Source organism: Melopsittacus undulatus, chromosome 29 (genome assembly GCF_012275295.1).
Source record: "Melopsittacus undulatus isolate bMelUnd1 chromosome 29, bMelUnd1.mat.Z, whole genome shotgun sequence".
Classification (NCBI taxonomy): Eukaryota; Metazoa; Chordata; class Aves; order Psittaciformes; family Psittaculidae; genus Melopsittacus; species Melopsittacus undulatus.
In genome coordinates, this window is record NC_047555.1 from 184551 (window position 1) to 207151 (window position 22601).

A 22601-nucleotide genomic window follows, 5' to 3' on the forward strand; every position below is an offset into this window, starting at 1 on the left:
CCCCCAATTGGCCCCCATTGGAAGCCCATTGACCCCCATTGTGTGCCCATTGATCCTCATTGAGTGCCCATTGAACCCCATTGGGTGCCAATTGTACCCCATTGGGTGCCCATTGATCCCCATTGGGTGCCAATTGTACCCCATTGGGTGCCCATTGACCCCCACTGGGTGCCCATTGAACCCCATTGGGTGCCCATTGAACTCCATTGGGTGCCCATTGAACCCCATTGGGTGCTCTTTGATCCCTATTGGGTGCCCATTGACCCCCTTGCCCCCCCTTGCCCCCTGTTGACCTCCATTGATCCCCATTGAACCTCATTGATCCCCATTGACCCTCATTGCCCCATTGACCATTGGGTGCCCATTGATCCCCATTGATCCCCATTGATCCCCATTGCCCCCCATTGACACCATTGACCCTTATTGCCCCATTGACCATTGGGTGCCCATTGATCCCCATTGATCCCCATTGATCCCCATTGCCCCCATTGACACCATTGACCCCCATTACCCCCCACTGACCCCCCTCTCTCCCCCAGTGCCGACGCCCCTGGTGAACAGTGGGGGGGTGGTGAAGATCGTGGTCCGCCCTGCCCCCAACCCCCCCCTGCCCCCCCCCCCACGTGACGGCCTCAGCGCCCCTCCCCCCACCCCCCCTGCCCCCCCTCCCCCACCCCCCCGGCCCCTGCTCCGGGTGCTGCCTGCTGGGACTGAGCTTGTGGGTGAGTGTCTGCACCCATGGGTGCTCCATTGATTCCTATGGGGGCCCCATTGATTCCTATGGGGGCCCCATTGATCCCTATGGGTGCCCCATTGATCCCTATGGGTGTTCTATTGATTGCTATGGGTGCCCCATTGATTCCTATGGGTGTCCTATTGATCCCTATGGGTGTTCTGTTGATCCCTATGGGTGTCCTATTGATCTCTATGGGTGCCCCATTGATCCGTATGGGTGCCTTATTGATCCCTATGGGTGCCCCCATTGATCCCTGTGGGTGTCCCATTGAGCCCTATGGGTGTCCTACTGATCCCTATGGGTGCCCCATTGATCCCTATGGGTGTCCTATTGATCCCTATGGGTGTCCTATTGATCGCTATGGGTGTCCCATTGAGCTCTATGGGTGCCCCTATTGAGCCGTATGGGTGTCCTATTGATCCGTACGTGTGCCCCATTGTTCCCTATGGGTGCCCCCATTGACCCCTGTAGGTGCCCCCATTGATCCCTATGGGTGCCCCCTTAACCCCTATAGGTGCCTTCATTAACCCCTATGGGTGCCCAACATTGATCCATATGGGTGCCCCCTTAACCCTTACAGGTGTCCTCATAGGGGTGCCCCCATTGATCCCTATGGGTGTCCCTATTGATCCATATGGGTGTCCCCCAACCCCTATGGGTCCCCCCAACCCCTATGGGTGTCCCCATTGATCCCCATGGGTGCCCCCATTGACCCCTATGGGTGCCCCATTGATCCCTATGGGTGCCCCCATTGATCCCTATGGGAGTCCCATTGACCCCTATAGGTGCCCCCGACCCCTATAGGTGCCCCCAACCCCCATGGGTGCCCCCATTGACCCCTATGGGTGTCCCATTGATCCCTATGGGTTTCTCATTGATCCCTATGGGTGCCCCATTGATCCCTATGGGTGCCCATCAACCCCTATGGGTCCCCCCAACCACATGGGTGCCCCCAGCCCCCATGGGTGCCCCCCCATTGATCACTATGGGTGCCCCCAACCCCATGGGTGCCCCCCCATTGACCCCTATGGGTGCCCCCAACCCCATGGGTGTCCCCATTGACCCCTATGGGTGTCCCCATTGACCCCTACGGGTGCCCCCCCACCCCATGGGTGCCCCCATTGGACCCCCCCCATTAACCCCCCCTTTCTCTCTCTCATAGCCCCTCCCCCCATCGCCGCCGTCGCCGCCCCCCCCCCGGGGGGCCCCCCCCCGGCCCCTCCCCCCCCCGCCGCCCCTCCCCCCCCCCGCGAGGAGCCCGAGGGGCCGGGGGCCCCCAGCCCCCCCCCCCGCCCCCCACCCACCCCTCCCCCCCCCCGGCCCCCCCCAAGGAGGCAGCCCCCACCCCCACCACGGTCACCCTTTTACCTGGTGAGTAATGGGGTGGGGGGCACCCATGGGTGCTGGGGGGGGGGGGGTAATGGGGGGGGGGCACCTATGGGTGCTGTGGGGGGGAGGGGGGGGTAATGGTGGGGGGGGCACCCATGGGTGCTGGGGGGGTTGGGGGGTAATAAGGGGGGGCACCCATGGGTGCTGGGAGTGGGGGGGGAATGGGGGGGGCACCCATGGGTGCTGGGGGGGGGGGAGGGGGGGCAATGGGGGGGGGGCACCCATGGGTGCTGGGGGGGGAAGGGGAGGGGGGGTAATGGGGGGGTGGGGGAGGGGTCATCCCCATTGACCCCCATTGACCATAATCGATTCCTATTGGCCCCTATTGATCCGATTGACCCCCATTGATTTCTATTGATCTGATTGATTCCTATTGACTCCCATTGATTCCCATTGACCCCCATTGATTCCTATTGACTTCTATTGATCCTATTGACTCCCATTGATACCCATTGATTCCTATTGAGTTCTGTTGATCCCATTGACTCCCACTGATTCCCATTGACCTACAATGATCCCCATTGAGTCCCATTGACCCGCATTGGTCCCCATTGATTCCTATTAACACCTATTGCCCTGCATTGATCCTTATTGATTCCTGTTGACTTCTATTGCCCCCATTGATCTGATTGAACCCCATTGATCCCCATTGACTCCCATTGATCCCATTGATTCCTATTGACTGCTATTGATCGCTATTGATTCCGATTAACCCCCATTGATCCCCATTGACTCCCATTGACCTCCATTGATCCCCATTGAATTCTATTGACTTCTGTTGATCCCCATTGATTCTTATTGCCCCCTATTGATCCAATTGACCCCCATTGACTCCCATTGACTCCAATTGACCCCCATTGATCCCCATTGAGTTCTGTTGACTTTCATTGACTGCTCTTGATTGCTATTGATTCCTATTGATCCAATTGACTCCCATTGATCCCCATTGACCCCCATTGATCCGATTGAACCCCATTGACTCCCATTGATCCCCATTGACCCCCATTGATCCGATTGAACCCCATTGACTCCCATTGATCCCCATTGACTCCCATTGCCCCCCATTGATCCCTATTGATTCCTATTGATCCCCATTGCCCCCATTACCCCCATAGGAGTCCCTGGAGGCCAAGCGGAGCCGGGGCCGCTCGGAGCGCCTGGAGCGGCTGCTGCGCCTCAATGAGCTGCGCTGTGGGATGAGCCCCATCTATGGGACTGAGGTGCTTGGGGTCTGCACCCTCACCCCCCCACAGCGCCCCCCGGGGGGGGCCCTGGCACAGGCACACATCAGCCCCCCCCAGCGCCTGCAGCAGCTACAGCCGCTGCTCGATAGGTGGGTAATGGGGTATGGGGTAATGGGGGGCAGTGGGACTGGGGGGGGGAATGGGGTTGAATGGGTCTGAATGGGTCCTAATGGGTCTGAATGGGTCCCAATGGGATTAAACGGGTCCTAATGGGATTAAATGGGTCCCAGTGGGTTTAGGGCGGCCAATGGGGTTGGATGGGTCCCTATGGGTCTGAATGGGTCCAATGTGTCTGAATGGGTCCAATGGGTCTGAATGGGTCCAATGTGTCTGAATGGGTCCAATGGGGTTGAATGGGTCTCAATGGGTCCAATGGGGTTGAATGGGTCTCAATGGGGTTGAATGGGTCCCAATGGGTTTGGGGGGGCCAATGGGGTTGGATGGGTCTCAATGGGTCCAATGGGGTTGAATGGGTCCCAATGGGTCTGAATGGGTTCAATGGGTTTGGGAGGACCAATGGGGTTGGGGGGGTCCCAATGGGGTTGGGGGGGCAAGTGGGGTTGGGGGGGGGTTCAATGGGGTTGGGGGGACAATGGGGTTGAATGGGTCCCAATGAATCTGAATGGGTCCCAATGAATCTGAATGGGTCCCATGGGTTTGCATTGGTCCAATGGGGTTGAATGGGTCCCAATGCGTTTGAATGGGTCTGAATGGGTCCTAATGGGTCTGAATGGGTCCCAATGGGTTTGAATGGCTCCAATGGGTGTGAATGGCTCCAATGGCTCTCAATGGGTCCCAATGGGTTTGAATGGCTCCCAATGGGTTTGAATGCATTCAATGGGTCTGAATGGGTCCCAATGGTTTTAAATGGGTCTGAAATGGGTCCAATGGGGTTGAATGGGTCCCAATGGGTTTGAATGGGTCCCAATGGGTTTGAATGGGTTCAATGGGTATGAATGGCTCCCAATGGGTTTGAATGTATTCAATGGGTCTGAATGGGTCCCAGTAGTTTTAAATGGGTCTGAATGGGTCCAATGGGTCTGAATGGGTCCCAATGGGTTTGAATGGGTCCAATGGGTCTGAATGGCTCCCAATGGGTTTGAATGCATTCAATGGGTCTGAATGGGTCCCAATGGGTTTGAATGGGTCTGAATGGGTCCAATGGGGTTGAATGGGTCCCAATGGGTTTGAATGGGTCCAATGGGTTTGAATGGGTCTGAATGGGTCCAGTGGGTCTGAATGGCTCCCAATGGGTTTGAATGGCTCCAATGGGTCTGAATGGCTCCAATGGGTCTGAATGGCTCCCAATGGGTTTGAATGCATTCAATGGGTTTGAATGGGTTCCAATGGTTTTAAATGGGTCTGAATGGGTCCAATGGGGTTGAATGGGTCCCAATGGGTTTGAATGGGTCCAATGGGTTTGAATGGGTCTGAATGGGTCCTAATGAGTCTGAATGGGTCCAATGGGTCTGAATGGGTCCAATGGGGTTGAATGGGTCTGAATGGCTCCCAATGGGTCTGAATGGCTCCAATGGGTCTGAATGGGTCCCAATGGGTCTGAATGGGTTGAATGGTTCCCAATGGGTCTGAATGGCTTCAATGGGTCTAAATGGGTCCAATGGGTCTGAATGGCTCCAATGGGTCTGAATGGGTCCCAATGGGTCTGAATGGTTCCCAATGGGTTTGAATGGTTCCCAATGGCTCTGAATGGCTCCAATGGATCTGAATGGCTCCAATGGGTTTGAATGCATTCAATGGGTCTGAATGGGTCCCAATGGTTTTAAATGGGTCTGAATGGGTCCAATGGGGTTGAATAGGTCCTAATGGGTCTGAATGGGTCCAATGGGTTTGAATGGCTCCCAATGGGTCTGAATGGCTCCCAATGGGTCTGAATGGCTCCAATGGGTCTGAATAGCTCCCAATGGGTCTGAACGGCTCCAATGGGTCTGAATGGGTCCCAATGGGTCTGAATAGCTCCCAATGGGTTTGAATGCATTCAATGGGTCTGAATAGCTCCCAATGGGTTTGAATGCATTCAATGGGTCTGAATGGGTCCCAATGGGTCTGAATGGCTCCCAATCCGTCTGAATGGGTCCAATGGGTTTGCATGGGTCCAATGGGGTTAAATGGGTCCCAATGGGGTTGAATGGGTCTGAATAGGTCCTAATGGGTCTGAATGGCTCCAATGGGTCTGAATGGGTCCAATGGGGTTGAATGGCTCCAATGCCTCCCATTGGAGCCCCCGGCCTCCCCCATTGCCCCCAATGGTTCTGACCCCAACCCCTTCCCCCCCCAGGTTCATCTTCGTGCTGCCCCCCGTGCAGGCCCGTGGGCTGTTCCTGCACAGCGCCCGCCCCCCCCCGTGGCGCCTGCGCCAATGGGCTCTGCTGGAGCAGCGCCTGAGCCAGGAGCTGGCCCTGGACGGGGGGGGGGGAACCCCCTGTCCCCATGGCAACGGGGGGGGGATGGACCCTCCCATTGCCGGGTATGGGGAGGGGGGGGATGGGGACCCCCAGCGCCATAGGGAGACATTGCATCGGCTGCTGAGGCCATGGGGGACTCACTTCCCGGATAGGAGACTGGTGCAGTATGATTGTGGTAAGGGGGCATGGGGGAATGGGGGTGATGGGGGTCAATGGGGTTATGGGGGTGATGGGGTTATAGGGTGATGGGGGTTAATGGGGGTGATGGGGTAATGGGGGTGATGGGAGTAATGGGGGTGATGGGGTAATAGGGGTGATGGGGAAATGGGGGGCAATGGGGGAATGGGGGAATGGGGGTTAATGGGGTAATGGGGGTGATGGGGGTTATGGGGTAATAGGGGTGATGGGGTCAATGGGGTGATGGGGGAATGGGGTCAATGGATGTGATGGGGGTTATGGGGTAATAGGGGCAATGAGGGTGATGGGGGTCAATAGGGGAATAGGGGTGATGGGGTCAATGGGGTCATCGGGTAATGGGAGTCAATGGGGTTGATGGGGTCCATGGGGGGATGGGGTGATGGCAATGGGGGGAGTGGGGTAATGGGGGTCATTGGGTAATAGGGGCGATGGGGTAATAGGAGTGATGGGGGAATGGGGTGATGCAGTCAATGGGGGTGATGGGTGTGATGGGGCAATGGGGACTGACAGCTGCTCCCCCATTCCTGCCCCATTGCTCCCCTGTTCCTGCCCTGTTGATCCCCCATTACTTCCCCATTCATGCCCCACTGCTCCCCCATTCCTGCCCCATTGTTGCCCCACTGCTGCCCCATTACTTCCCCATTGCTCTCCCACTGCTCACCCCTGTTGCCCCATTACTCCCCCATTGCTGCCCCATTACTTCCCCATTACTTCCCCATTGCTCCCCCATTGCTGCCCCATTCCTGCCCCATTGTTCCCCCATTGCTCCCCCATTGACCCCCCCATTGGTTCCCCACTGTTGCCCCCAATGATGGCCTAATGATGCCCCCATTGCTCCCCCATTACTTCCCCATTGCTCCCCCATTGATTCCCCCATTCCTGCCCCATTACTCCCCCATTCCTGCCCCACTGCTGCCCCACAGCTGCCCCACTGCTGCCCCATTCCTGCCCCACTACTGCCCCACAGCTGCCCCATTGCTGCCCCATTCCTGCCCCATTGCTCCCCCATTGATTCCCCCATTCCTGCCCCATTCCTGCCCCATTGCTGCCCCATTCCTGCCCCATTCCTGCCCCATTGCTGCCCCATTCCTGCCACATTCCTGCCCCATTGCTGCCCCATTCCTGCCCCACAGCTGCCCCATTGCTGCCCCATTCCTGCCCCACAGCTGCCCCATTGCTGCCCCATTCCTGCCACATTCCTGCCCCATTGCTCCCGCATTGGTTCCCCACTCCTGCCCCACTGCTCCCCCACTGCTGCCCCATTGCTAACCCCTGTCCCCCTCCCCCCCAGGGAAGCTGCAGACCCTGGACCTGCTCCTGCGCCGGCTCAAGGCTGGAGCCCATCGAGTTCTGATCTTCACCCAGATGACCAGGATGTTGGATGTGCTCGAGCGCTTCCTGACCTACCATGGGCACATCTACCTGCGGCTGGACGGGAGCACCCGCGTGGAGCAGAGACAGGTAACATGGGGGGCAATGGGGCAGCAATGGGGCAGGAATGGGGGAGCAGTGGGGCAGGAATGGGGGAGCAGTGGGGCAGCTGTGGGGCAGCTGTGGGGCAGGAATGGGGCAGGAATGGGGCAGCACTAGCGTGGAGCAGAGACAGGTACCAGGGGGCAGGAATGGGGCAGCAGTGGGGCAGCAATGGGACAGCAATGGGGGGTTAGTGGGGGGCAGCAGTGGGGCAGGAATGGGGGGCAATGGGGCAGCACCCGCGTGGAGCAGAGACAGGTACAATGGGGGGCAATGGGGCAGCACCAGCATCTGCAGCCCCACAGGGATGGAGCAGCCCCATGGGTCTGTGTTCCTATGGGGGTATGATGCTGTTGAGCATCCTGGTACCCAAGTGGTACCCAAGGGTCCCCATCATCCTGTATCCCAATGGGGGTATGATGCTGGGGAGCATCCTCATGGTCCTGTATCCCAATGGGGTCATAGGGTCCATAGGGGGCAATGGGGGCAGCACCCACGTGGAACAGCAACAGGTACAATGGGGGGACATGGGGGGCAATGGGGGCAATGGGGGGCACTGGTATCTGCAGCCCCACAGAGATGAAGCATCCCCATGGGTCTGTATCCCAATGGGGGTATGGTAGTGGGGAGCATTCTGGTACCCAAGTGGTACCCAAGGAGCATCCCTGTCTCTGATTGGTCCCCAAGTCCCATCCTCATCCCTGATTGGTCCTCAGAGAGCATCCTGCTCCCTGATTGGTCCCTGTGGCGCATCCTAGTACCCAAAGAGTATCCTGGTACCCAAGTGGTACCTGATTGGTCCCCTCACTCCCACCCTGCTCTGTGATTGGTCGCCTCGCTCCCGTCCCCCTCTGTGATTGGTCCCCTCACTTCCATCCCCTCCCCTGATTGGTCCCCATGGCGCATCCTGGTACCCAAGTGGTACCTGATTGGTCCCCTCCCTCCTGTCCCCCTCTGTGATTGGTTCCCTCACTCCCACCCCCCTCCCTCATTGGTCCCTGTGCTCCCATCCCCATCCCTGATTGGTCCCCAAGACGCATCCTGATCCCTGATTGGTTGCCAAGGAGCATCCTGGTACCCAAGTGGTACCCAAGGAGCATCCCTGTCTCTGATTGGTCCCCAAGTCCCATCCTCATCCCTGATTGGTCCTCAGAGAGCATCCTGCTCCCTGATTGGTCCCCATGGCGCATCCTAGTACCCAAAGAGCATCCTGGTACCCAAGTGGTACCTGATTGGTCCCCTCACTCCCACCCTGCTCTGTGATTGGTCCCCTCACTCCCACCCCTCTCTCTGATTGGTCGGTGACCTGTTTCCCCGCCCCCAGGCGCTGATGGAGCGGTTCAACGCAGACAAGCGCATCTTCTGCTTCATCCTGTCCACCCGCAGTGGAGGAGTTGGGGTTAACCTGGCAGGGGCAGATACTGTCGTGTTCTATGACAGCGACTGGAACCCGACCATGGACGCGCAGGCGCAGGACAGGTGCCACCGGATAGGGCAGACACGGGACGTACACATCTATAGGTATGGAGTTATGGGGCAGCTATGGGGAGATATGGGGAGATATGGGGAGATGGGGGGTATGGGGCTATAGCTATGGACAGGTGCCATCGGATAGGGCAGACACGGGACGTACACATCTATAGGTATGGGGGATATAGGAACCTATGGGGGATATGGGGCTATGGGGGGTATGGGGCTATGGACAGGTGCCATCGCATAGGGCAGACACGGGACGTGCACATATACAGGTACTATGGGGCAGCTATGGGGCAGCTATGGGGGTATGGGGAGATATGGGGCTGTGGGGGGTATGGGGCTATGGACAGGTGCCACCGGATAGGGCAGACCAGGGATGTACACATCTATAGGTATGGAGCTATAGAGATCTATGGGGCTATGGGGGGTATGGGGCTATAGCTATGGACAGGTGCCATCGGATAGGGCAGACACGGGATGTGCACATCTATAGGTATGGAGCTATAGAGATCTATGGGGCTATGGGGGCTATGGGGCTATAGCTATGGACAGGTGCCATCGGATAGGGCAGACACGGGACGTACACATATACAGGTAATATGGGGGGGTATGGGGCAGCTATGGGGTGTCTATGGGGCAGCTATGGGGAGATATGGGGAGATGGGGGGTATGGGGCTATGGGGGCTATGGGGGGTATGGGGCTATAGCTATGGACAGGTGCCACCGGATAGGGCAGACACGGGATGTACACATCTATAGGTATGGAGCTATAGAGATCTATGGGGCTATGGGGGGTATGGGGGGTATGGGGCTATGGACAGGTGCCATCGGATAGGGCAGACCAGGGACGTGCACATATACAGGTACTATGGGGTGTCTGTGGGGCAGCTATGGGGCTGTGGGGGGTATGGGGGTTATGGGGCTATGGGGAGGTATGGGGCTATGGACAGGTGCCACCGGATAGGGCAGACACGGGATGTACACATCTATAGGTATGGAGCTATAGGAACCTATGGGGGTTATGGGGCTATAGCTATGGACAGGTGCCATCGGATAGGGCAGACCAGGGACGTGCACATCTATAGGTATGGAGCTATGGGGCAGATATGGGGCTGTGGGGGGTATGGGGCTATAGCTATGGACAGGTGTCATCATATAGGGCAGACACGGGATGTGCACATATATAGGTTTTGTGGGGCATCTATGGGGTGTCTATGGGGAGATATGGGGCTATGGGGGGTATGGGGAGATGGGGGTATGTGGCTATGGACAGGTGCCACCGGATAGGGCAGACAAGGGATGTACACATCTATAGGTACGGAGCTATGGGGCAGCTATGAGGCTATGGGGGATATGAGGAGATATGGGGCTATAGCTATGGACAGATGTCATCGGATAGGGCAGACACGGGATGTGCACATATACAGGTATGGAGCTATGGGACAGGTATGGGGAGATATGGGGGGTATGGGGCTATGGGGGGTATAGGGGTTATGGGGCTATGGGAGATAGGGGGCTATGGACAGGTGTCATCGGATAGGGCAGACACGGGATGTGCACATCTATAGGTACTATGGGGCGGCTATGGGGAGATATGGGGTGTCTATGGGGAGATATGGGGTCTGTGGGTCAATAGAGAGCTATGGGGCTATGGGGGGTATGGGGCTATGGACAGGTGCCACCGGATAGGGCAGACCAGGGACGTCCATATATACAGGTACTATGGGGGGGCTATGGGGTGTCTATGGGGAGATATGGGGGGTATGGACAGGTGCCACCGGATAGGGCAGACACGGGACGTACACATATACAGGTACTATGGGGTGTCTATGGGGGGATATGGGGGTTATGGGGCTATGGGGGGTATAGGGCTATAGCTATGGACAGGTGCCACCGGATAGGGCAGACACGGGACGTACACATCTATAGGTACTATGGGGGGATATGGGGAGATATGGGGCTATGGGGGGTATGGGGCTATGGACAGGTGTCACCGCATTGGGCAGACACGGGATGTACACATATACAGGTGTCTATGGGGAGAGCTATGGGGTGTCTATGGGGAGATATGGGGAGATGGGGGGTATGGGGCTATGGGGAGATAGAGAGCTATGGACCGGTGCCACCGCATTGGCCAGACATGGGACGTACACATATACAGGTGTGGGGCAGCTATGGGGAGATATGGGTCAATAGAGAGCTATGGGGCTATGGGGAAATAGAGAGCTATGGGGACCTATGGGTCAATGGGGATCTATGGGTCCATTGAGATCTATGGGTCCATGGGGATCTATGTGTCCCAGGGGATCTATGGGTCAATGGGGACCTATGGGTCTATGGGGACCTATGGGTCAATGGGGATCTATGGGTCAATGGGAACCTACGTGTCCCAGGGCTCTATGGGTCCATTGAGGTCTATGGGTCCATTGCTATCTATGGCTCCATGGGGATCTATGGGTCAATGGGGACCTACGTGTCCCAGGGCTCTATGGGTCCTGCCCATAGCTCCCTATGGGTCCCAGGGCTCTATGGGTCCTCCCCATAGCTCCCTACGTGTTTCAGGGCTCTATGGGTCCTCCCCATAGCTCCCTATGGGTCCATGGGAGTCTGTGCCTCAATGGGGACCTATTGGTCCATTGAGATCTATGGGTCCATGGGGATCTATGGGTCAATGGGGACCTATGGGTCAGTGTGGACCTATGGGTCCATTGATATCTATGGGTCAATGGGGACCTACGTGTCCCAGGGCTCTATGGGTCCTCCCCATAGTTCCCTATGGGTCCCTATGGATCAATGGGAACCTACATGTCCCAGGGCTCTATGGGTCCTCCCCATAGCTCCCTATGGGTCAATGGGGACCTATGTGTCCCAGGGCTCTATGGGTCCTCCCCATAGCTCCCTATGGGTCCCAGGGCTCTATGGGTCCTCCCCATAGCTCCCTATGGGTCCCAGGGCTCTATGGGTCCTCCCCATAGCTCCCTATGGGTCCCAGGGCTCTATGGGTCCTCCCCATAGCTCCCTATGGGTCCCAGGGCTCTATGGGTCCTCCCCATAGCTCCCTATGGGTCCTGCCCCCCAGGCTGATCAGTGAGCGCACAGTGGAGGAGAACATCCTGAAGAAGGCAAACCAGAAACGGATGTTGGGGGACATGGCGATCGAGGGAGGCAACTTCACCACAGCATACTTCAAACAGGTAACGGGGCACCCTATGGGGCATCCTATGGGGCTGGAGCATCATATGGAGCATCCCTATGGGGCTGGAGCATCCCTATGGGGCATCCCTATGGGTCCATGGGGTCCTGGAGCATCCCTATGGAGCATCCCTATGGGGCTGCATCCCAAAGGGGGCCATGAGCATCCCTATGGAGCATCCATATGGAGCTGCATCCCAAAGGGTCCATGGGGTCCTGAAGCATCCCTATGTAGCATCCCTATGGAGCTGCATCCCTATGGGTCCATGGGCTCCTGGAGCACCCCTATGGAGCATCTCTATGGGGCCAGAACATCCCTATGGGGCCAGAGCATCCCTATGGGGCCAGAGCATCCCTATGGGGCTGCATCCTAAAGGGGGCTGGGAGCATCCCTATGGAGCATCCCTATGGGGCTGCATCCCAATGGGGTCCTGGAGCATCCCTATGGAGCATCCCTATGGGGCCAGAGCATCCCCATGGAGCATCCCTATGGAGCTGCATCCCAATGGGTCCATGGGGTCCTGGAGCATCCCTATGGGGCATCCCTATGGAGCATCCCTATGGGGCCAGAGCATCCCTATGGAGCATCCCTATGGGGCCAGAGTATCCCTATGGGGGCAGAGCATCCCTATGGGGTCCTGGAGCATCCCTATGGGGCTAGAGCATCCCTATGGAGCATCCCTATGGAGCATCCCTGTGGAGCTGCATCCTAAAGGGTCCATGGGGTCCTGGAGCATCCCTATGGAGCATCCCTATGGGTCCATGGGGTCCTGGAGCATCGCTATGGAGCCAGAGCATCCCTATGGGGCTGCATCCAAAGGGGGCTGGGAGCATCCCTATGGAGCATCCATATGGGGTCCTGGAGCATCCCTATGGAGCCAGAGCATCCTTAGGGAGCTACATCCTAATGGGGTCCAGGAGCATCCTGGTACCCAAGTGGTACCCAAGGGTCCTGGAGCATCCCTATGGTCCTGCATCCCAAAGGGGGCCCTGAGCATCCCTATGGAGCATCCCTATGGAGCATCCATATAGGGCATCCCTATGGAGCATCCCTAGGGAACCGCATCCCAATGGTGCCCAGGAGCATCCCAATGTGGGGTGGGGGGTTCCCATTCCCGACCCCCATTCCTGACCCCATTCCTGACCCCCATTCCCATTCCTGACCCCCATTCCCATTCCTGACCCCAATCCTGACCCCATTCCTGACCCCATTCCTGACCCCCATTCCTGACCCCCATTCCTGACCCCATCCCTGACCCCATTCCCGACCCCCATTCCCATTCCTGACCCCATTCCTGACCCCATTCCCATCCCTGACCCCATTCCTGACCCCATTCCTGACCCCATTCCTGACCCCCATTCCTGACCCCCATTCTTGACCCCATTCCCATTCCCGACCCCATTCCTGACCCCATTCCTGACCCCATTCCTGACCCCCATTCCTGACCCCCATTCTTGACCCCATTCCCATTCCCGACCCCATTCCTGACCCCATTCCTGACCCCATTCCCATCCCTGACCCCATTCCTGACCCCATTCCTGACCCCATTCCTGACCCCATTCCTGACCCCATCCCTGACCCCATTCCTGACCCCATTCCTGACCCCATTCCTGACCCCATTCCTGACCCCATCCCTGACCCCATTCCTGACCCCATTCCTGACCCCATTCCCATTGCCCCCATAGCAAACCATCCGGGAGCTGTTTGACATGACCCCAGAGGAGCCAGGGCACCGGGATCGGGATCGGGATCGGGATCGGGATGGGGACACGGCCCCGGAGGAGGAGGAGGATCCGGCTGCAACCAGGAGAACACATATACTGGAGCAGGTGGGGATGGGGCACCCCATGGAGACCCTATAGAGACCCTATAGAGACCCTATAGAGACACATAGAGACACACAGAGACCCATAGAGACACATAGAGACACATAGAGACACATAGAGACACATAGAGACACATAGAGACCATAGAGACACATAGAGACACATAGAGACACATAGAGACCCATAGAGACACATAGAGACCATAGAGACACATAGAGACCCATAGAGACCCATAGAGACCCATAGAGACACATAGAGACACATAGAGACACATAGAGACCCATTGACCCCATAGAGACACATAGAGACCCATAGAGACACATAGAGACCCATTGATCCCCATTGCCCATTACCCCATTGATCCCCATTACCCCATTGATCCCCATTACCCCATTGATCCCCATTGATCCCCATTGCTGCCCCACTGCAGGCTCTGTGTGGGGCAGAGGACCCCGAGGACATCCCATTGATCCCCATTACCCCATTGATCCCCATTAGGCTCTATGTGGGGCAGAGGACCCCGAGGACATCCCATTGATCCCCATTGACCCCCATTACCCCCCATTCTCACCCCATATAGGCTCTATGTGGGGCAGAGGACACCGAGGACATCCCATTCATCCCCATTACCCCATTGCTGCCCCATTGATCCCCATTACCCCATTGATCCCCATTGATCCCCATTACCACATATAGGCTCTCTGTGGGGCAGAGGACCCCGAGGACATCCCATTGATCCCCATTGATCCCCATTGACTCCCATTACCCCATTAACCCCATTGACTCCCATTACCCCATTCTCACCCCATTGATCCCCATTACCCCATTGATCCCCATTCTCACCCCATTTAGGCTCTATGTGGGGCAGAGGACCCCGAGGACATCCCATTGATCCCCATTGATCTCTATTACCCCATACAGGCTCTATGTGGGGCAGAGGACCCCGAGGACATCCCATTGACCCCCATTGATCCCCATTGATCCCCATTACCCCATTGATCTCTATTAGGCTCTGTGTGGGGCAGAGGACCCCGAGGACATCCCATTGATCCCCATTGATCCCCATATAGGCTCTATGTGGGGCAGAGGACCCTGAGGACATCCCATTGATCCCCATTACCCCATTGATCCCCATTGATCCCCATTACCCCATTGATCCCATTGACCCCCATTACCCCATTGATCTCTATTAGGCTCTGTGTGGGGCAGAGGACCCCGAGGACATCCCATTGATCCCCATTGATCCCCATTACCCCATTGATCCCCATTGATCTCTATTAGGCTCTATGTGGGGCAGAGGACCCCGAGGACATCCCATTGATCCCCATTGATCCCCATTACCCCATATAGGCTCTGTGTGGGGCAGAGGACCCCGAGGACATCCCATTGATCCCCATTACCCCATTGATCCCCATTGCAGGCTCTATGTGGGGCAGAGGACCCCGAGGACATCCCATTGATCCCCATTGATCTCTATTACCCCATTACCCCATATAGGCTCTATGTGGGGCAGAGGACCCCGAGGACATCCCATTGATCCCCATTGATCCCCATACAGGCTCTATGTGGGGCAGAGGACCCCGAGGACATCCCATTGATCCCCATTGATCCCCATTACCCCATTGATCTCTATTAGGCTCTATGTGGGGCAGAGGACCCCGAGGACATCCCATTGATCCCCATTACCCCATTACCCCATTGCTGCCCCATTGCAGGCTCTGTGTGGGGCAGAGGACCCCGAGGACATCCCATTGATCCCCATTGATCTCTATTACCCCATACAGGCTCTATGTGGGGCAGAGGACCCCGAGGACATCCCATTGATCCCCATTGATCTCTATTACCCCATACAGGCTCTATGTGGGGCAGAGGACCCCGAGGACATCCCATTGATCCCCATTACCCCATTGACCCCCATTGATCTCTATTAGGCTCTATGTGGGGCAGAGGACCCCGAGGACATCCCATTGACCCCCATTGATCCCCATTGACCCCCATCACCCCATACAGGCTCTATGTGGGGCAGAGGACCCCGAGGACATCCCATTGACCCCCATTACCCCATTGCTGCCCCATTGATCCCCATTGATCCCCATTGATCTCTATTAGGCTCTATGTGGGGCAGAGGACCCCGAGGACATCCCATTGATCCCCATTGATCTCTATTACCCCATTGATCCCCATTACCCCATTACCCCATTGATCCCATACAGGCTCTATGTGGGGCAGAGGACCCCGAGGACATCCCATTGATCCCCATTGATCCCCATTACCCCATTGCTGCCCCATTGCAGGCTCTATGTGGGGCAGAGGACCCCGAGGACATCCCATTGATCCCCATTGATCCCCATTGATCCCCATTGATCCCCATTGATCTCTATCAGGCTCTATGTGGGGCAGAGGACCCCGAGGACATCCCATTGATCTCTATCACCCCATACAGGCTCTATGTGGGGCAGAGGACCCCGAGGACATCCCATTGATCCCCATTGATCTCTATTACCCCATTGATCTCTATCACCCCATAGGCTCTATGTGGGGCAGAGGACCCCGAGGACATCCCATTGATCCCCATTGATCCCCATTACCCCATTGACCCCATACAGGCTCTGTGTGGGGCAGAGGACCCCGAGGACATCCCATTGATCCCCGTTACCCCATTGATCCCCATTGATCCCCATTGATCTCTATTACCCCATACAGGCTCTATGTGGGGCAGAGGACCCCGAGGACATCCCATTGATCCCCATTGACCCCCATTACCCCATACAGGCTCTATGTGGGGCAGAGGACCCCGAGGACATCCCATTGATCCCCATTACCCCATTGACCCCATTGACCCCATTGATCCCCATTGATCCCCATTGACCCCATACAGGCTCTATGTGGGGCAGAGGACCCCGAGGACATCCCATTGATCCCCATTGACCCCCATTACCCCATACAGGCTCTATGTGGGGCAGAGGACCCCGAGGACATCCCATTGATCCCCATTACCCCATTGACCCCATTGACCCCATTGATCCCCATTACCCCATTGCTGCCCCATTGCAGGCTCTGTGTGGGGCAGAGGACCCCGAGGACATCCCATTGATCCCCATTGATCCCCATTACCCCATTGATCCCCATTGATCTCTATTACCCCATTGATCCCATACAGGCTCTGTGTGGGGCAGAGGACCCCGAGGACATCCCATTGATCCCCATTGATCCCCATTACCCCATTGATCCCCATTGATCTCTATTACCCCATTGCTGCCCCATTGCAGGCTCTGTGTGGGGCAGAGGACCCCGAGGACATCCCATTGATCCCCATTGATCTCTATTACCCCATTGATCCCCATTGATCCCCATTGATCCCCATTGATCCCATACAGGCTCTATGTGGGGCAGAGGACCCCGAGGACATCCCATTGATCCCCATTACCCCATTGCTGCCCCATTGCTGCCCCATTGCAGGCTCTATGTGGGGCAGAGGACCCCGAGGACATCCCATTGATCCCCATTGATCTCTATTAGGCTCTATGTGGGGCTGAGGACCCCGAGGACATCCGCGCTGCATCCCAGGCCCAGGCTGAGCGTGTGGCTGCTCTGGCTGAGTTCAGTGAGAGCCTGAGCCCAGAGGAGGAGATGTCCAAGGCTGAGCAGGAGATAGCAGCACTTGTGGGGCAGGTGGGGGCGATGGGGGGGATGGGTAATGGGGGGCAATGGGGGTAAGGGGGCTATGGGGATAATGGGGTAGTGGGGGTCAATGGGGTAATGGGGATCAGTGGGGTATGGGGGTTAATGGGGGAATAGGGGTAATGGGGGAATGGGGGTCAATGGGGTAATGGGTGTAATGGGGGGCAATGGGGGTCAGTGAGGATCAATGGGGATCAATGGGGTAATGGGGGTTATGGGGGTGATGGAAGTAATGGGGGTAATGGGGATCAATGGGGTTCAATGGGGTGATGGGGGGAATGGGGTAATGGGGGCAATGGGGATCAATGGGGTAAGGGGGGCAATGGGGGAATGGGGGTGATGGGGGCAATGGGGATCAATGGGGGTGATGGGGGCAATGGGGATCAATGGGGTAAGGGGGGCAATGGGGGAATGGGGGTGATGGGGGCAATGGGGATCAATGGGGGTGATGGGGGAATGGGGGTGATGGGGATCAATGGGGGTGATGGGGATAATGGGGTAATGGGGATCAATGGGGGGCAATGGGGCAATGGAGGTCAATGGGGGGGAATGGGGGGTAATAGTGGCATGGGGGGATTGGGGGGAATGAGGACAATGGGGGTAATGGGGATGATGCGGATCAATGAGGGAATGGGGGTCAATGGTGTAATGGGGATCAATGGGGTGATGGGATAATGGGGATCAATGGGGGCTAATGGGGGTAATGGGGTGATGGGGGCAATGGGGGTGATGGGGGATAATGGGGTAATGGGGATCAATGGGGGGCAATGGGGCAATGGAGGTCAATGGGGGGAATGGGGGGTAATAGTGGCAAGGGGGGATTGGGGGGAATGGGGACAATGGGGGTAATGGGGATGATGGGGGGTAATGGGGGTGATGGGGATCAATGGGGGTGATAGTGTAATGGCAATCAGTGGGGATCAATGGGGGTGATGGGGGAATGGGGGTAATGAGGGTAATGGGGATCAATGGGGGGTAATGGGGATCAATGGGGTCATGGGGATCAGTGGGGATCAATGGGGTAATGGGGGTCATGGGGATCAATGGGGTAATGGGGTCAATGGGGTAATGGCATGATGGGATAATGTGGGGGAATGGGGTCAATGGGGGTAATGGGGGAATAGGGGTCAATGGGGTAATGGGAATGGGGATCAATGGAGGCAATGGAATGGGGGGAATGGGGGCAGTGGGAGGAATGGGGTTGATGGGGGGAACGGGGCAATGGGGATCAATGGGGTAATGGGGGTGATGGGGTAATGGGGGTCAGTAGGAATCAATGGGGAGCAATGAGAGTCAATGGGAATCAATGGGTGGCAATGGGGGACAATGGGGATCAATGGGGAGCTATGGGCTCAGTGGGGTTGATGGAGGGCAATGGGATTCAATGGAGCTCAATGGGGCTCAATGGGGCTGACCCCCTTGTGCTCCCCCCTCGTCAGCTGACCCCCATCGAGCGCTATGCCATGAACTTCCTGGAGGCCTCATTGGAGGACGTGAGCAGAGAGGAGCTGAAGCAGGCGGAGGTGTGGGGCTGGGGGTGCTATGGGGTGGGACCCATAGGGTGTGGGGCTGGACCCATAGGGGGTGCTATGGGGTGGGACCCATAGGGTGTGGGGCTGGGGACATAGGGGCTGGTTATGGGGTGGGACCCATAGGGTGTGGGGCTGGGGACATAGGGGGTGCTATGGGGTGGGACCCATAGGAGGTTGGTTATGGGGTGGGACCCATAGGGTATGGGGCAGGGGAACCCATAGGGGTGTTTCTGTGGGGCTGAACCCATAGGGTATGGGGTTGGAGCACCCATAGTGGTCTTGCTATGGGGCAGGGGAGATCATGGGGGTGTTGCTATGGGGCTGGATCCATAATGGTCTGTCCCTGGGTCTGGTTCTCCCCTATGGGCTTCTCTATAGGGTCAGTGTTCCTCTATGGGTCTCTATGGGTCCAGCCCCACTCCTGTATGTCTCTATGGGGCCGGGTTCCCAGTATGGGTGTCTGTGGGGCAGGATCTCCCTATAGGCCCTCTATGGGTCCAGCACTCACCTCTATGGGTCTCTATGGGTGTCTTCCCCTATGGGTCCCACTATGGGTCCAGATCCAGCTCTATGCGTCTCTATAGTGCTGGTTCCCCCCTATGGGTCTATGGGGCAGCCCCACCCCCTATGTGTCTCTATGGGGCCAGTGTTTTATATAGGCCCCTCTATGGGTCCAGTCCCACCCCTATGTGTCTCTATGGGGCAGGATCTCCTTTATGGGCCCCTCTATGGGGCAGCCCCCACACCTATGGTTCTCTATGGGTGTCTTCCCCTATGGGTTTCTATGGGTCAGGGTCTCTCCTATGGGTCCAGCCCCACCTCTTTGTGTCTCTATGGGGCCGGGTTCCATCTGTGGGTCTCTATGGGTCATGGTCTCCTCTATGGGTCTCTATGGGGCCAGTGTTACCCTATAGGCCCCTCTATGGGTCCAGTCCCACCCCTATGGGTCTCTTCCCCTATGGGTCCCACTATGGGTCAGGGTCTCCTCTACGTGTCTCTATGGGGCCACGTCTCCCTTATGGGTCTCTCTGTGGGGCAGCCCCATCCCTATAGGTCTCTATGGGGCAGGATCTCCCCTATAGGCCCCTCTATGGGTCCAGCCCCTCCCCCTCTGGCCCCTCCCCCTCTGGCCCCTCCCCCTCCGGCCCCTCCCCCACGTCCGCCCCTCCCCCCAGGAGCAGGTCGAGGCCGCCCGGAAGGACATCGACCAGGCCAAGGGCGCCGGGAGCCGCTTCCGGTTACCCCCACAGGAAGAGGAAGAGGAGGAACCGGAAGAGGCGGGGCCTAGACCGGAAGCCGGGCCTGGAGGGGGCGGGACCGGAACCGGAAGCGCCGACGACGGCCCCCGGAAGTCCCGGCGGCCGCGACCCCTCCCCCCGGAGCGCAGCGGGACCCGCGTCAGTCAGCGCCTGCGCGGGGCGCGCTGCGTCGTGACGTCACTTCCGGCCCCGCCCTCCCCTCCCTCGAGCCACGCCCCTCCCGCGGCCTCCACGGAGCCGGAAGTGGGGGCGGGGACAGCGACGTCGTCGCGCACGCCGCCGGAAGTGACGTCAGCACCGGCGACGCCGCCGCCACAACAACCGGAAGAGACCCCAACGCCGCCGACTCCTCCGCCACCGGAAGTAACGTCGCCAACTGAAGTGACGTCACAACCGGAAGTGACGTCGCCGCCGTCTCCTGTGACGTCACCGCCACCCCCGGAACCGACGTCACCGCCCCCTCCCCCACCGGAAGCGCCGTTACCGGAAGCTCCGCCCCCTTCCCCTCCCCATCCTCCGTCATCCCCTCCCCCATCACCCCCTCCGGCCCCTCCCCCCTCGTCCCCGCCCCCTCACGTGACTTCCGGTGCTCGCCCCGCCCCCCGCCGCCGCCGCAGCGCTGACGTCGAGATCCGCCAGAGCCGCGGACCAGGCCCCAGCGCCAAGGTCCTGAGGCAACTTCCGGGTCGCCTCGTTACCGTGCTCGAAGCCCCGCCCACTTCCGGTTCCGGCCGCTCCCGGCGCCGCCGCCTCCCCCCTCCTCCCCCCACCCCTCCCTCTCACGACGCCGTCACTTCCGGTTCCGGTTCCGTTAGCCCCGCCCCCCCCCTCCCCAAGCGGCGCCGGGGGCGGCCCCCGAAGCGGAGGGGCGGGGCCACGAGGCGCCGACGTCATCACAGCGGCGCCGGTGACGTCAACACCGGAAGAGGCGTCACCCGCTTGCGACGCGGGCGAGGCCGCCCTACTACTTCCGCTTCCGGTGGTGGTGTTGGGGGCGGAGCTTCCGGCGCGACTTCCGGTTCCGGTCAGAAGAGGCGGGGCCGACCCCGGAAGCGCTCCCCCTCCCCCCCCGCGCGGAGCACGCGCCGTAACCCCCCGGCGACCTTAATGGCGCCCCTGGAGAGGGAGCCCCGGAACCGGAAGCGGCGCCGGAGCCGCCGGGGTCACGAGGCCGGAAGTGGGGAGCGGAACCGGAAGAGGCGGTGCCGGAGGGAGGAGGAGGCCGGAAGTGGCGCTCAGCGCAGGACCAGGCCCACAAGGCGCTGCGCGGATGGGCGGGGCCGGAAGGCGAAGACGTGACCGGAAGTGGAGCGGGGGAAGGGACCGCCCCTTCCGGTGAGCGCCGGATGTGGAATAAGGGGGGGTGGAAATGGGGGGCACAAAATGGCGGCGCCCGTAAGGGGAGAGGAAGGGGGAGGGGCACAAGATGGCGGAGGCCGATGGGGGGGGGCAAGATGGCGGCCGAGGGGGTTGGGAGAGGAGGCCGCCATGTTGGGTGTGTGGCGTCAGAACACGTGACACTGACGTCATAAAGCGGTGCCCATGTTGAATTCTGACGTCAGAAAGGGGCGGCCATCTTGGTTCTGATGATGCCACAACCGGTGTCCATGTTGAATGATGACGTCATAAAGCGGCGGCCATCTTGAATCTGATGATGTCATAAGCGGCGGCCATCTTGGATCTGATTATGTCATAACCGGCAGCCATGTTGAATGATGATGTCATAAGAAGCGGCCATCTCGAATACTGACGTCATAAGTGGCAGCCATATTGATTCTGATGATGTCATACGCGGCTCCCATCTTGACTGCTGACGTCACAACCAACGCCCACCTCCATTGCTGACGTCAGACCCGGCCGCCATCTTGGACAGTGATGTCATCATCAGCACCCGCCTCGGCCCCAATGACGTCACGCCCGTCGGCCATCTTGCCCCATTACGTCACACCCCCCCACGGCGGCCATAGTGACCAATGACATCACCCCCACGGCCGCCATCTTGAAACCCCGGCGACGTCACACCCAGCGGCCATCTTGCCCCCGTGACGTCACCCCCCGGCGGCCATCTTGACTCCAATGGATGTCGTAGCCGGCGGCCATCTTGCCCCGTACACCCCCCCCATTGTGGCCGCCATCTTGTGACGGGAGGGAGGATCTATGGGGCCCAATGT

At 58.4% G+C, this 22601-nt stretch overlaps 1 protein-coding gene across 1 annotated transcript in view; it reads left to right on the forward strand.

The window, feature by feature from the left end:
- Window positions 1–21729, forward strand: part of SRCAP (Snf2 related CREBBP activator protein) — a 58048-nt gene extending 36319 nt beyond the window's left edge. The window contains exons 19-30 of the mRNA XM_034072477.1: window positions 540–722; window positions 1317–1413; window positions 2068–2107; window positions 3241–3458; window positions 5666–5967; window positions 7282–7451; window positions 8788–8984; window positions 12019–12133; window positions 13818–13961; window positions 17478–17630; window positions 19079–19162; window positions 20347–21729. Coding sequence (XP_033928368.1) covers window positions 540–722; window positions 1317–1413; window positions 2068–2107; window positions 3241–3458; window positions 5666–5967; window positions 7282–7451; window positions 8788–8984; window positions 12019–12133; window positions 13818–13961; window positions 17478–17630; window positions 19079–19162; window positions 20347–21729 — 3086 coding nt within the window. The remainder of the gene's footprint in view (window positions 1–539; window positions 723–1316; window positions 1414–2067; window positions 2108–3240; window positions 3459–5665; window positions 5968–7281; window positions 7452–8787; window positions 8985–12018; window positions 12134–13817; window positions 13962–17477; window positions 17631–19078; window positions 19163–20346) is intronic.
- The last annotated feature ends 872 nt before the right edge of the window (window positions 21730–22601 follow it).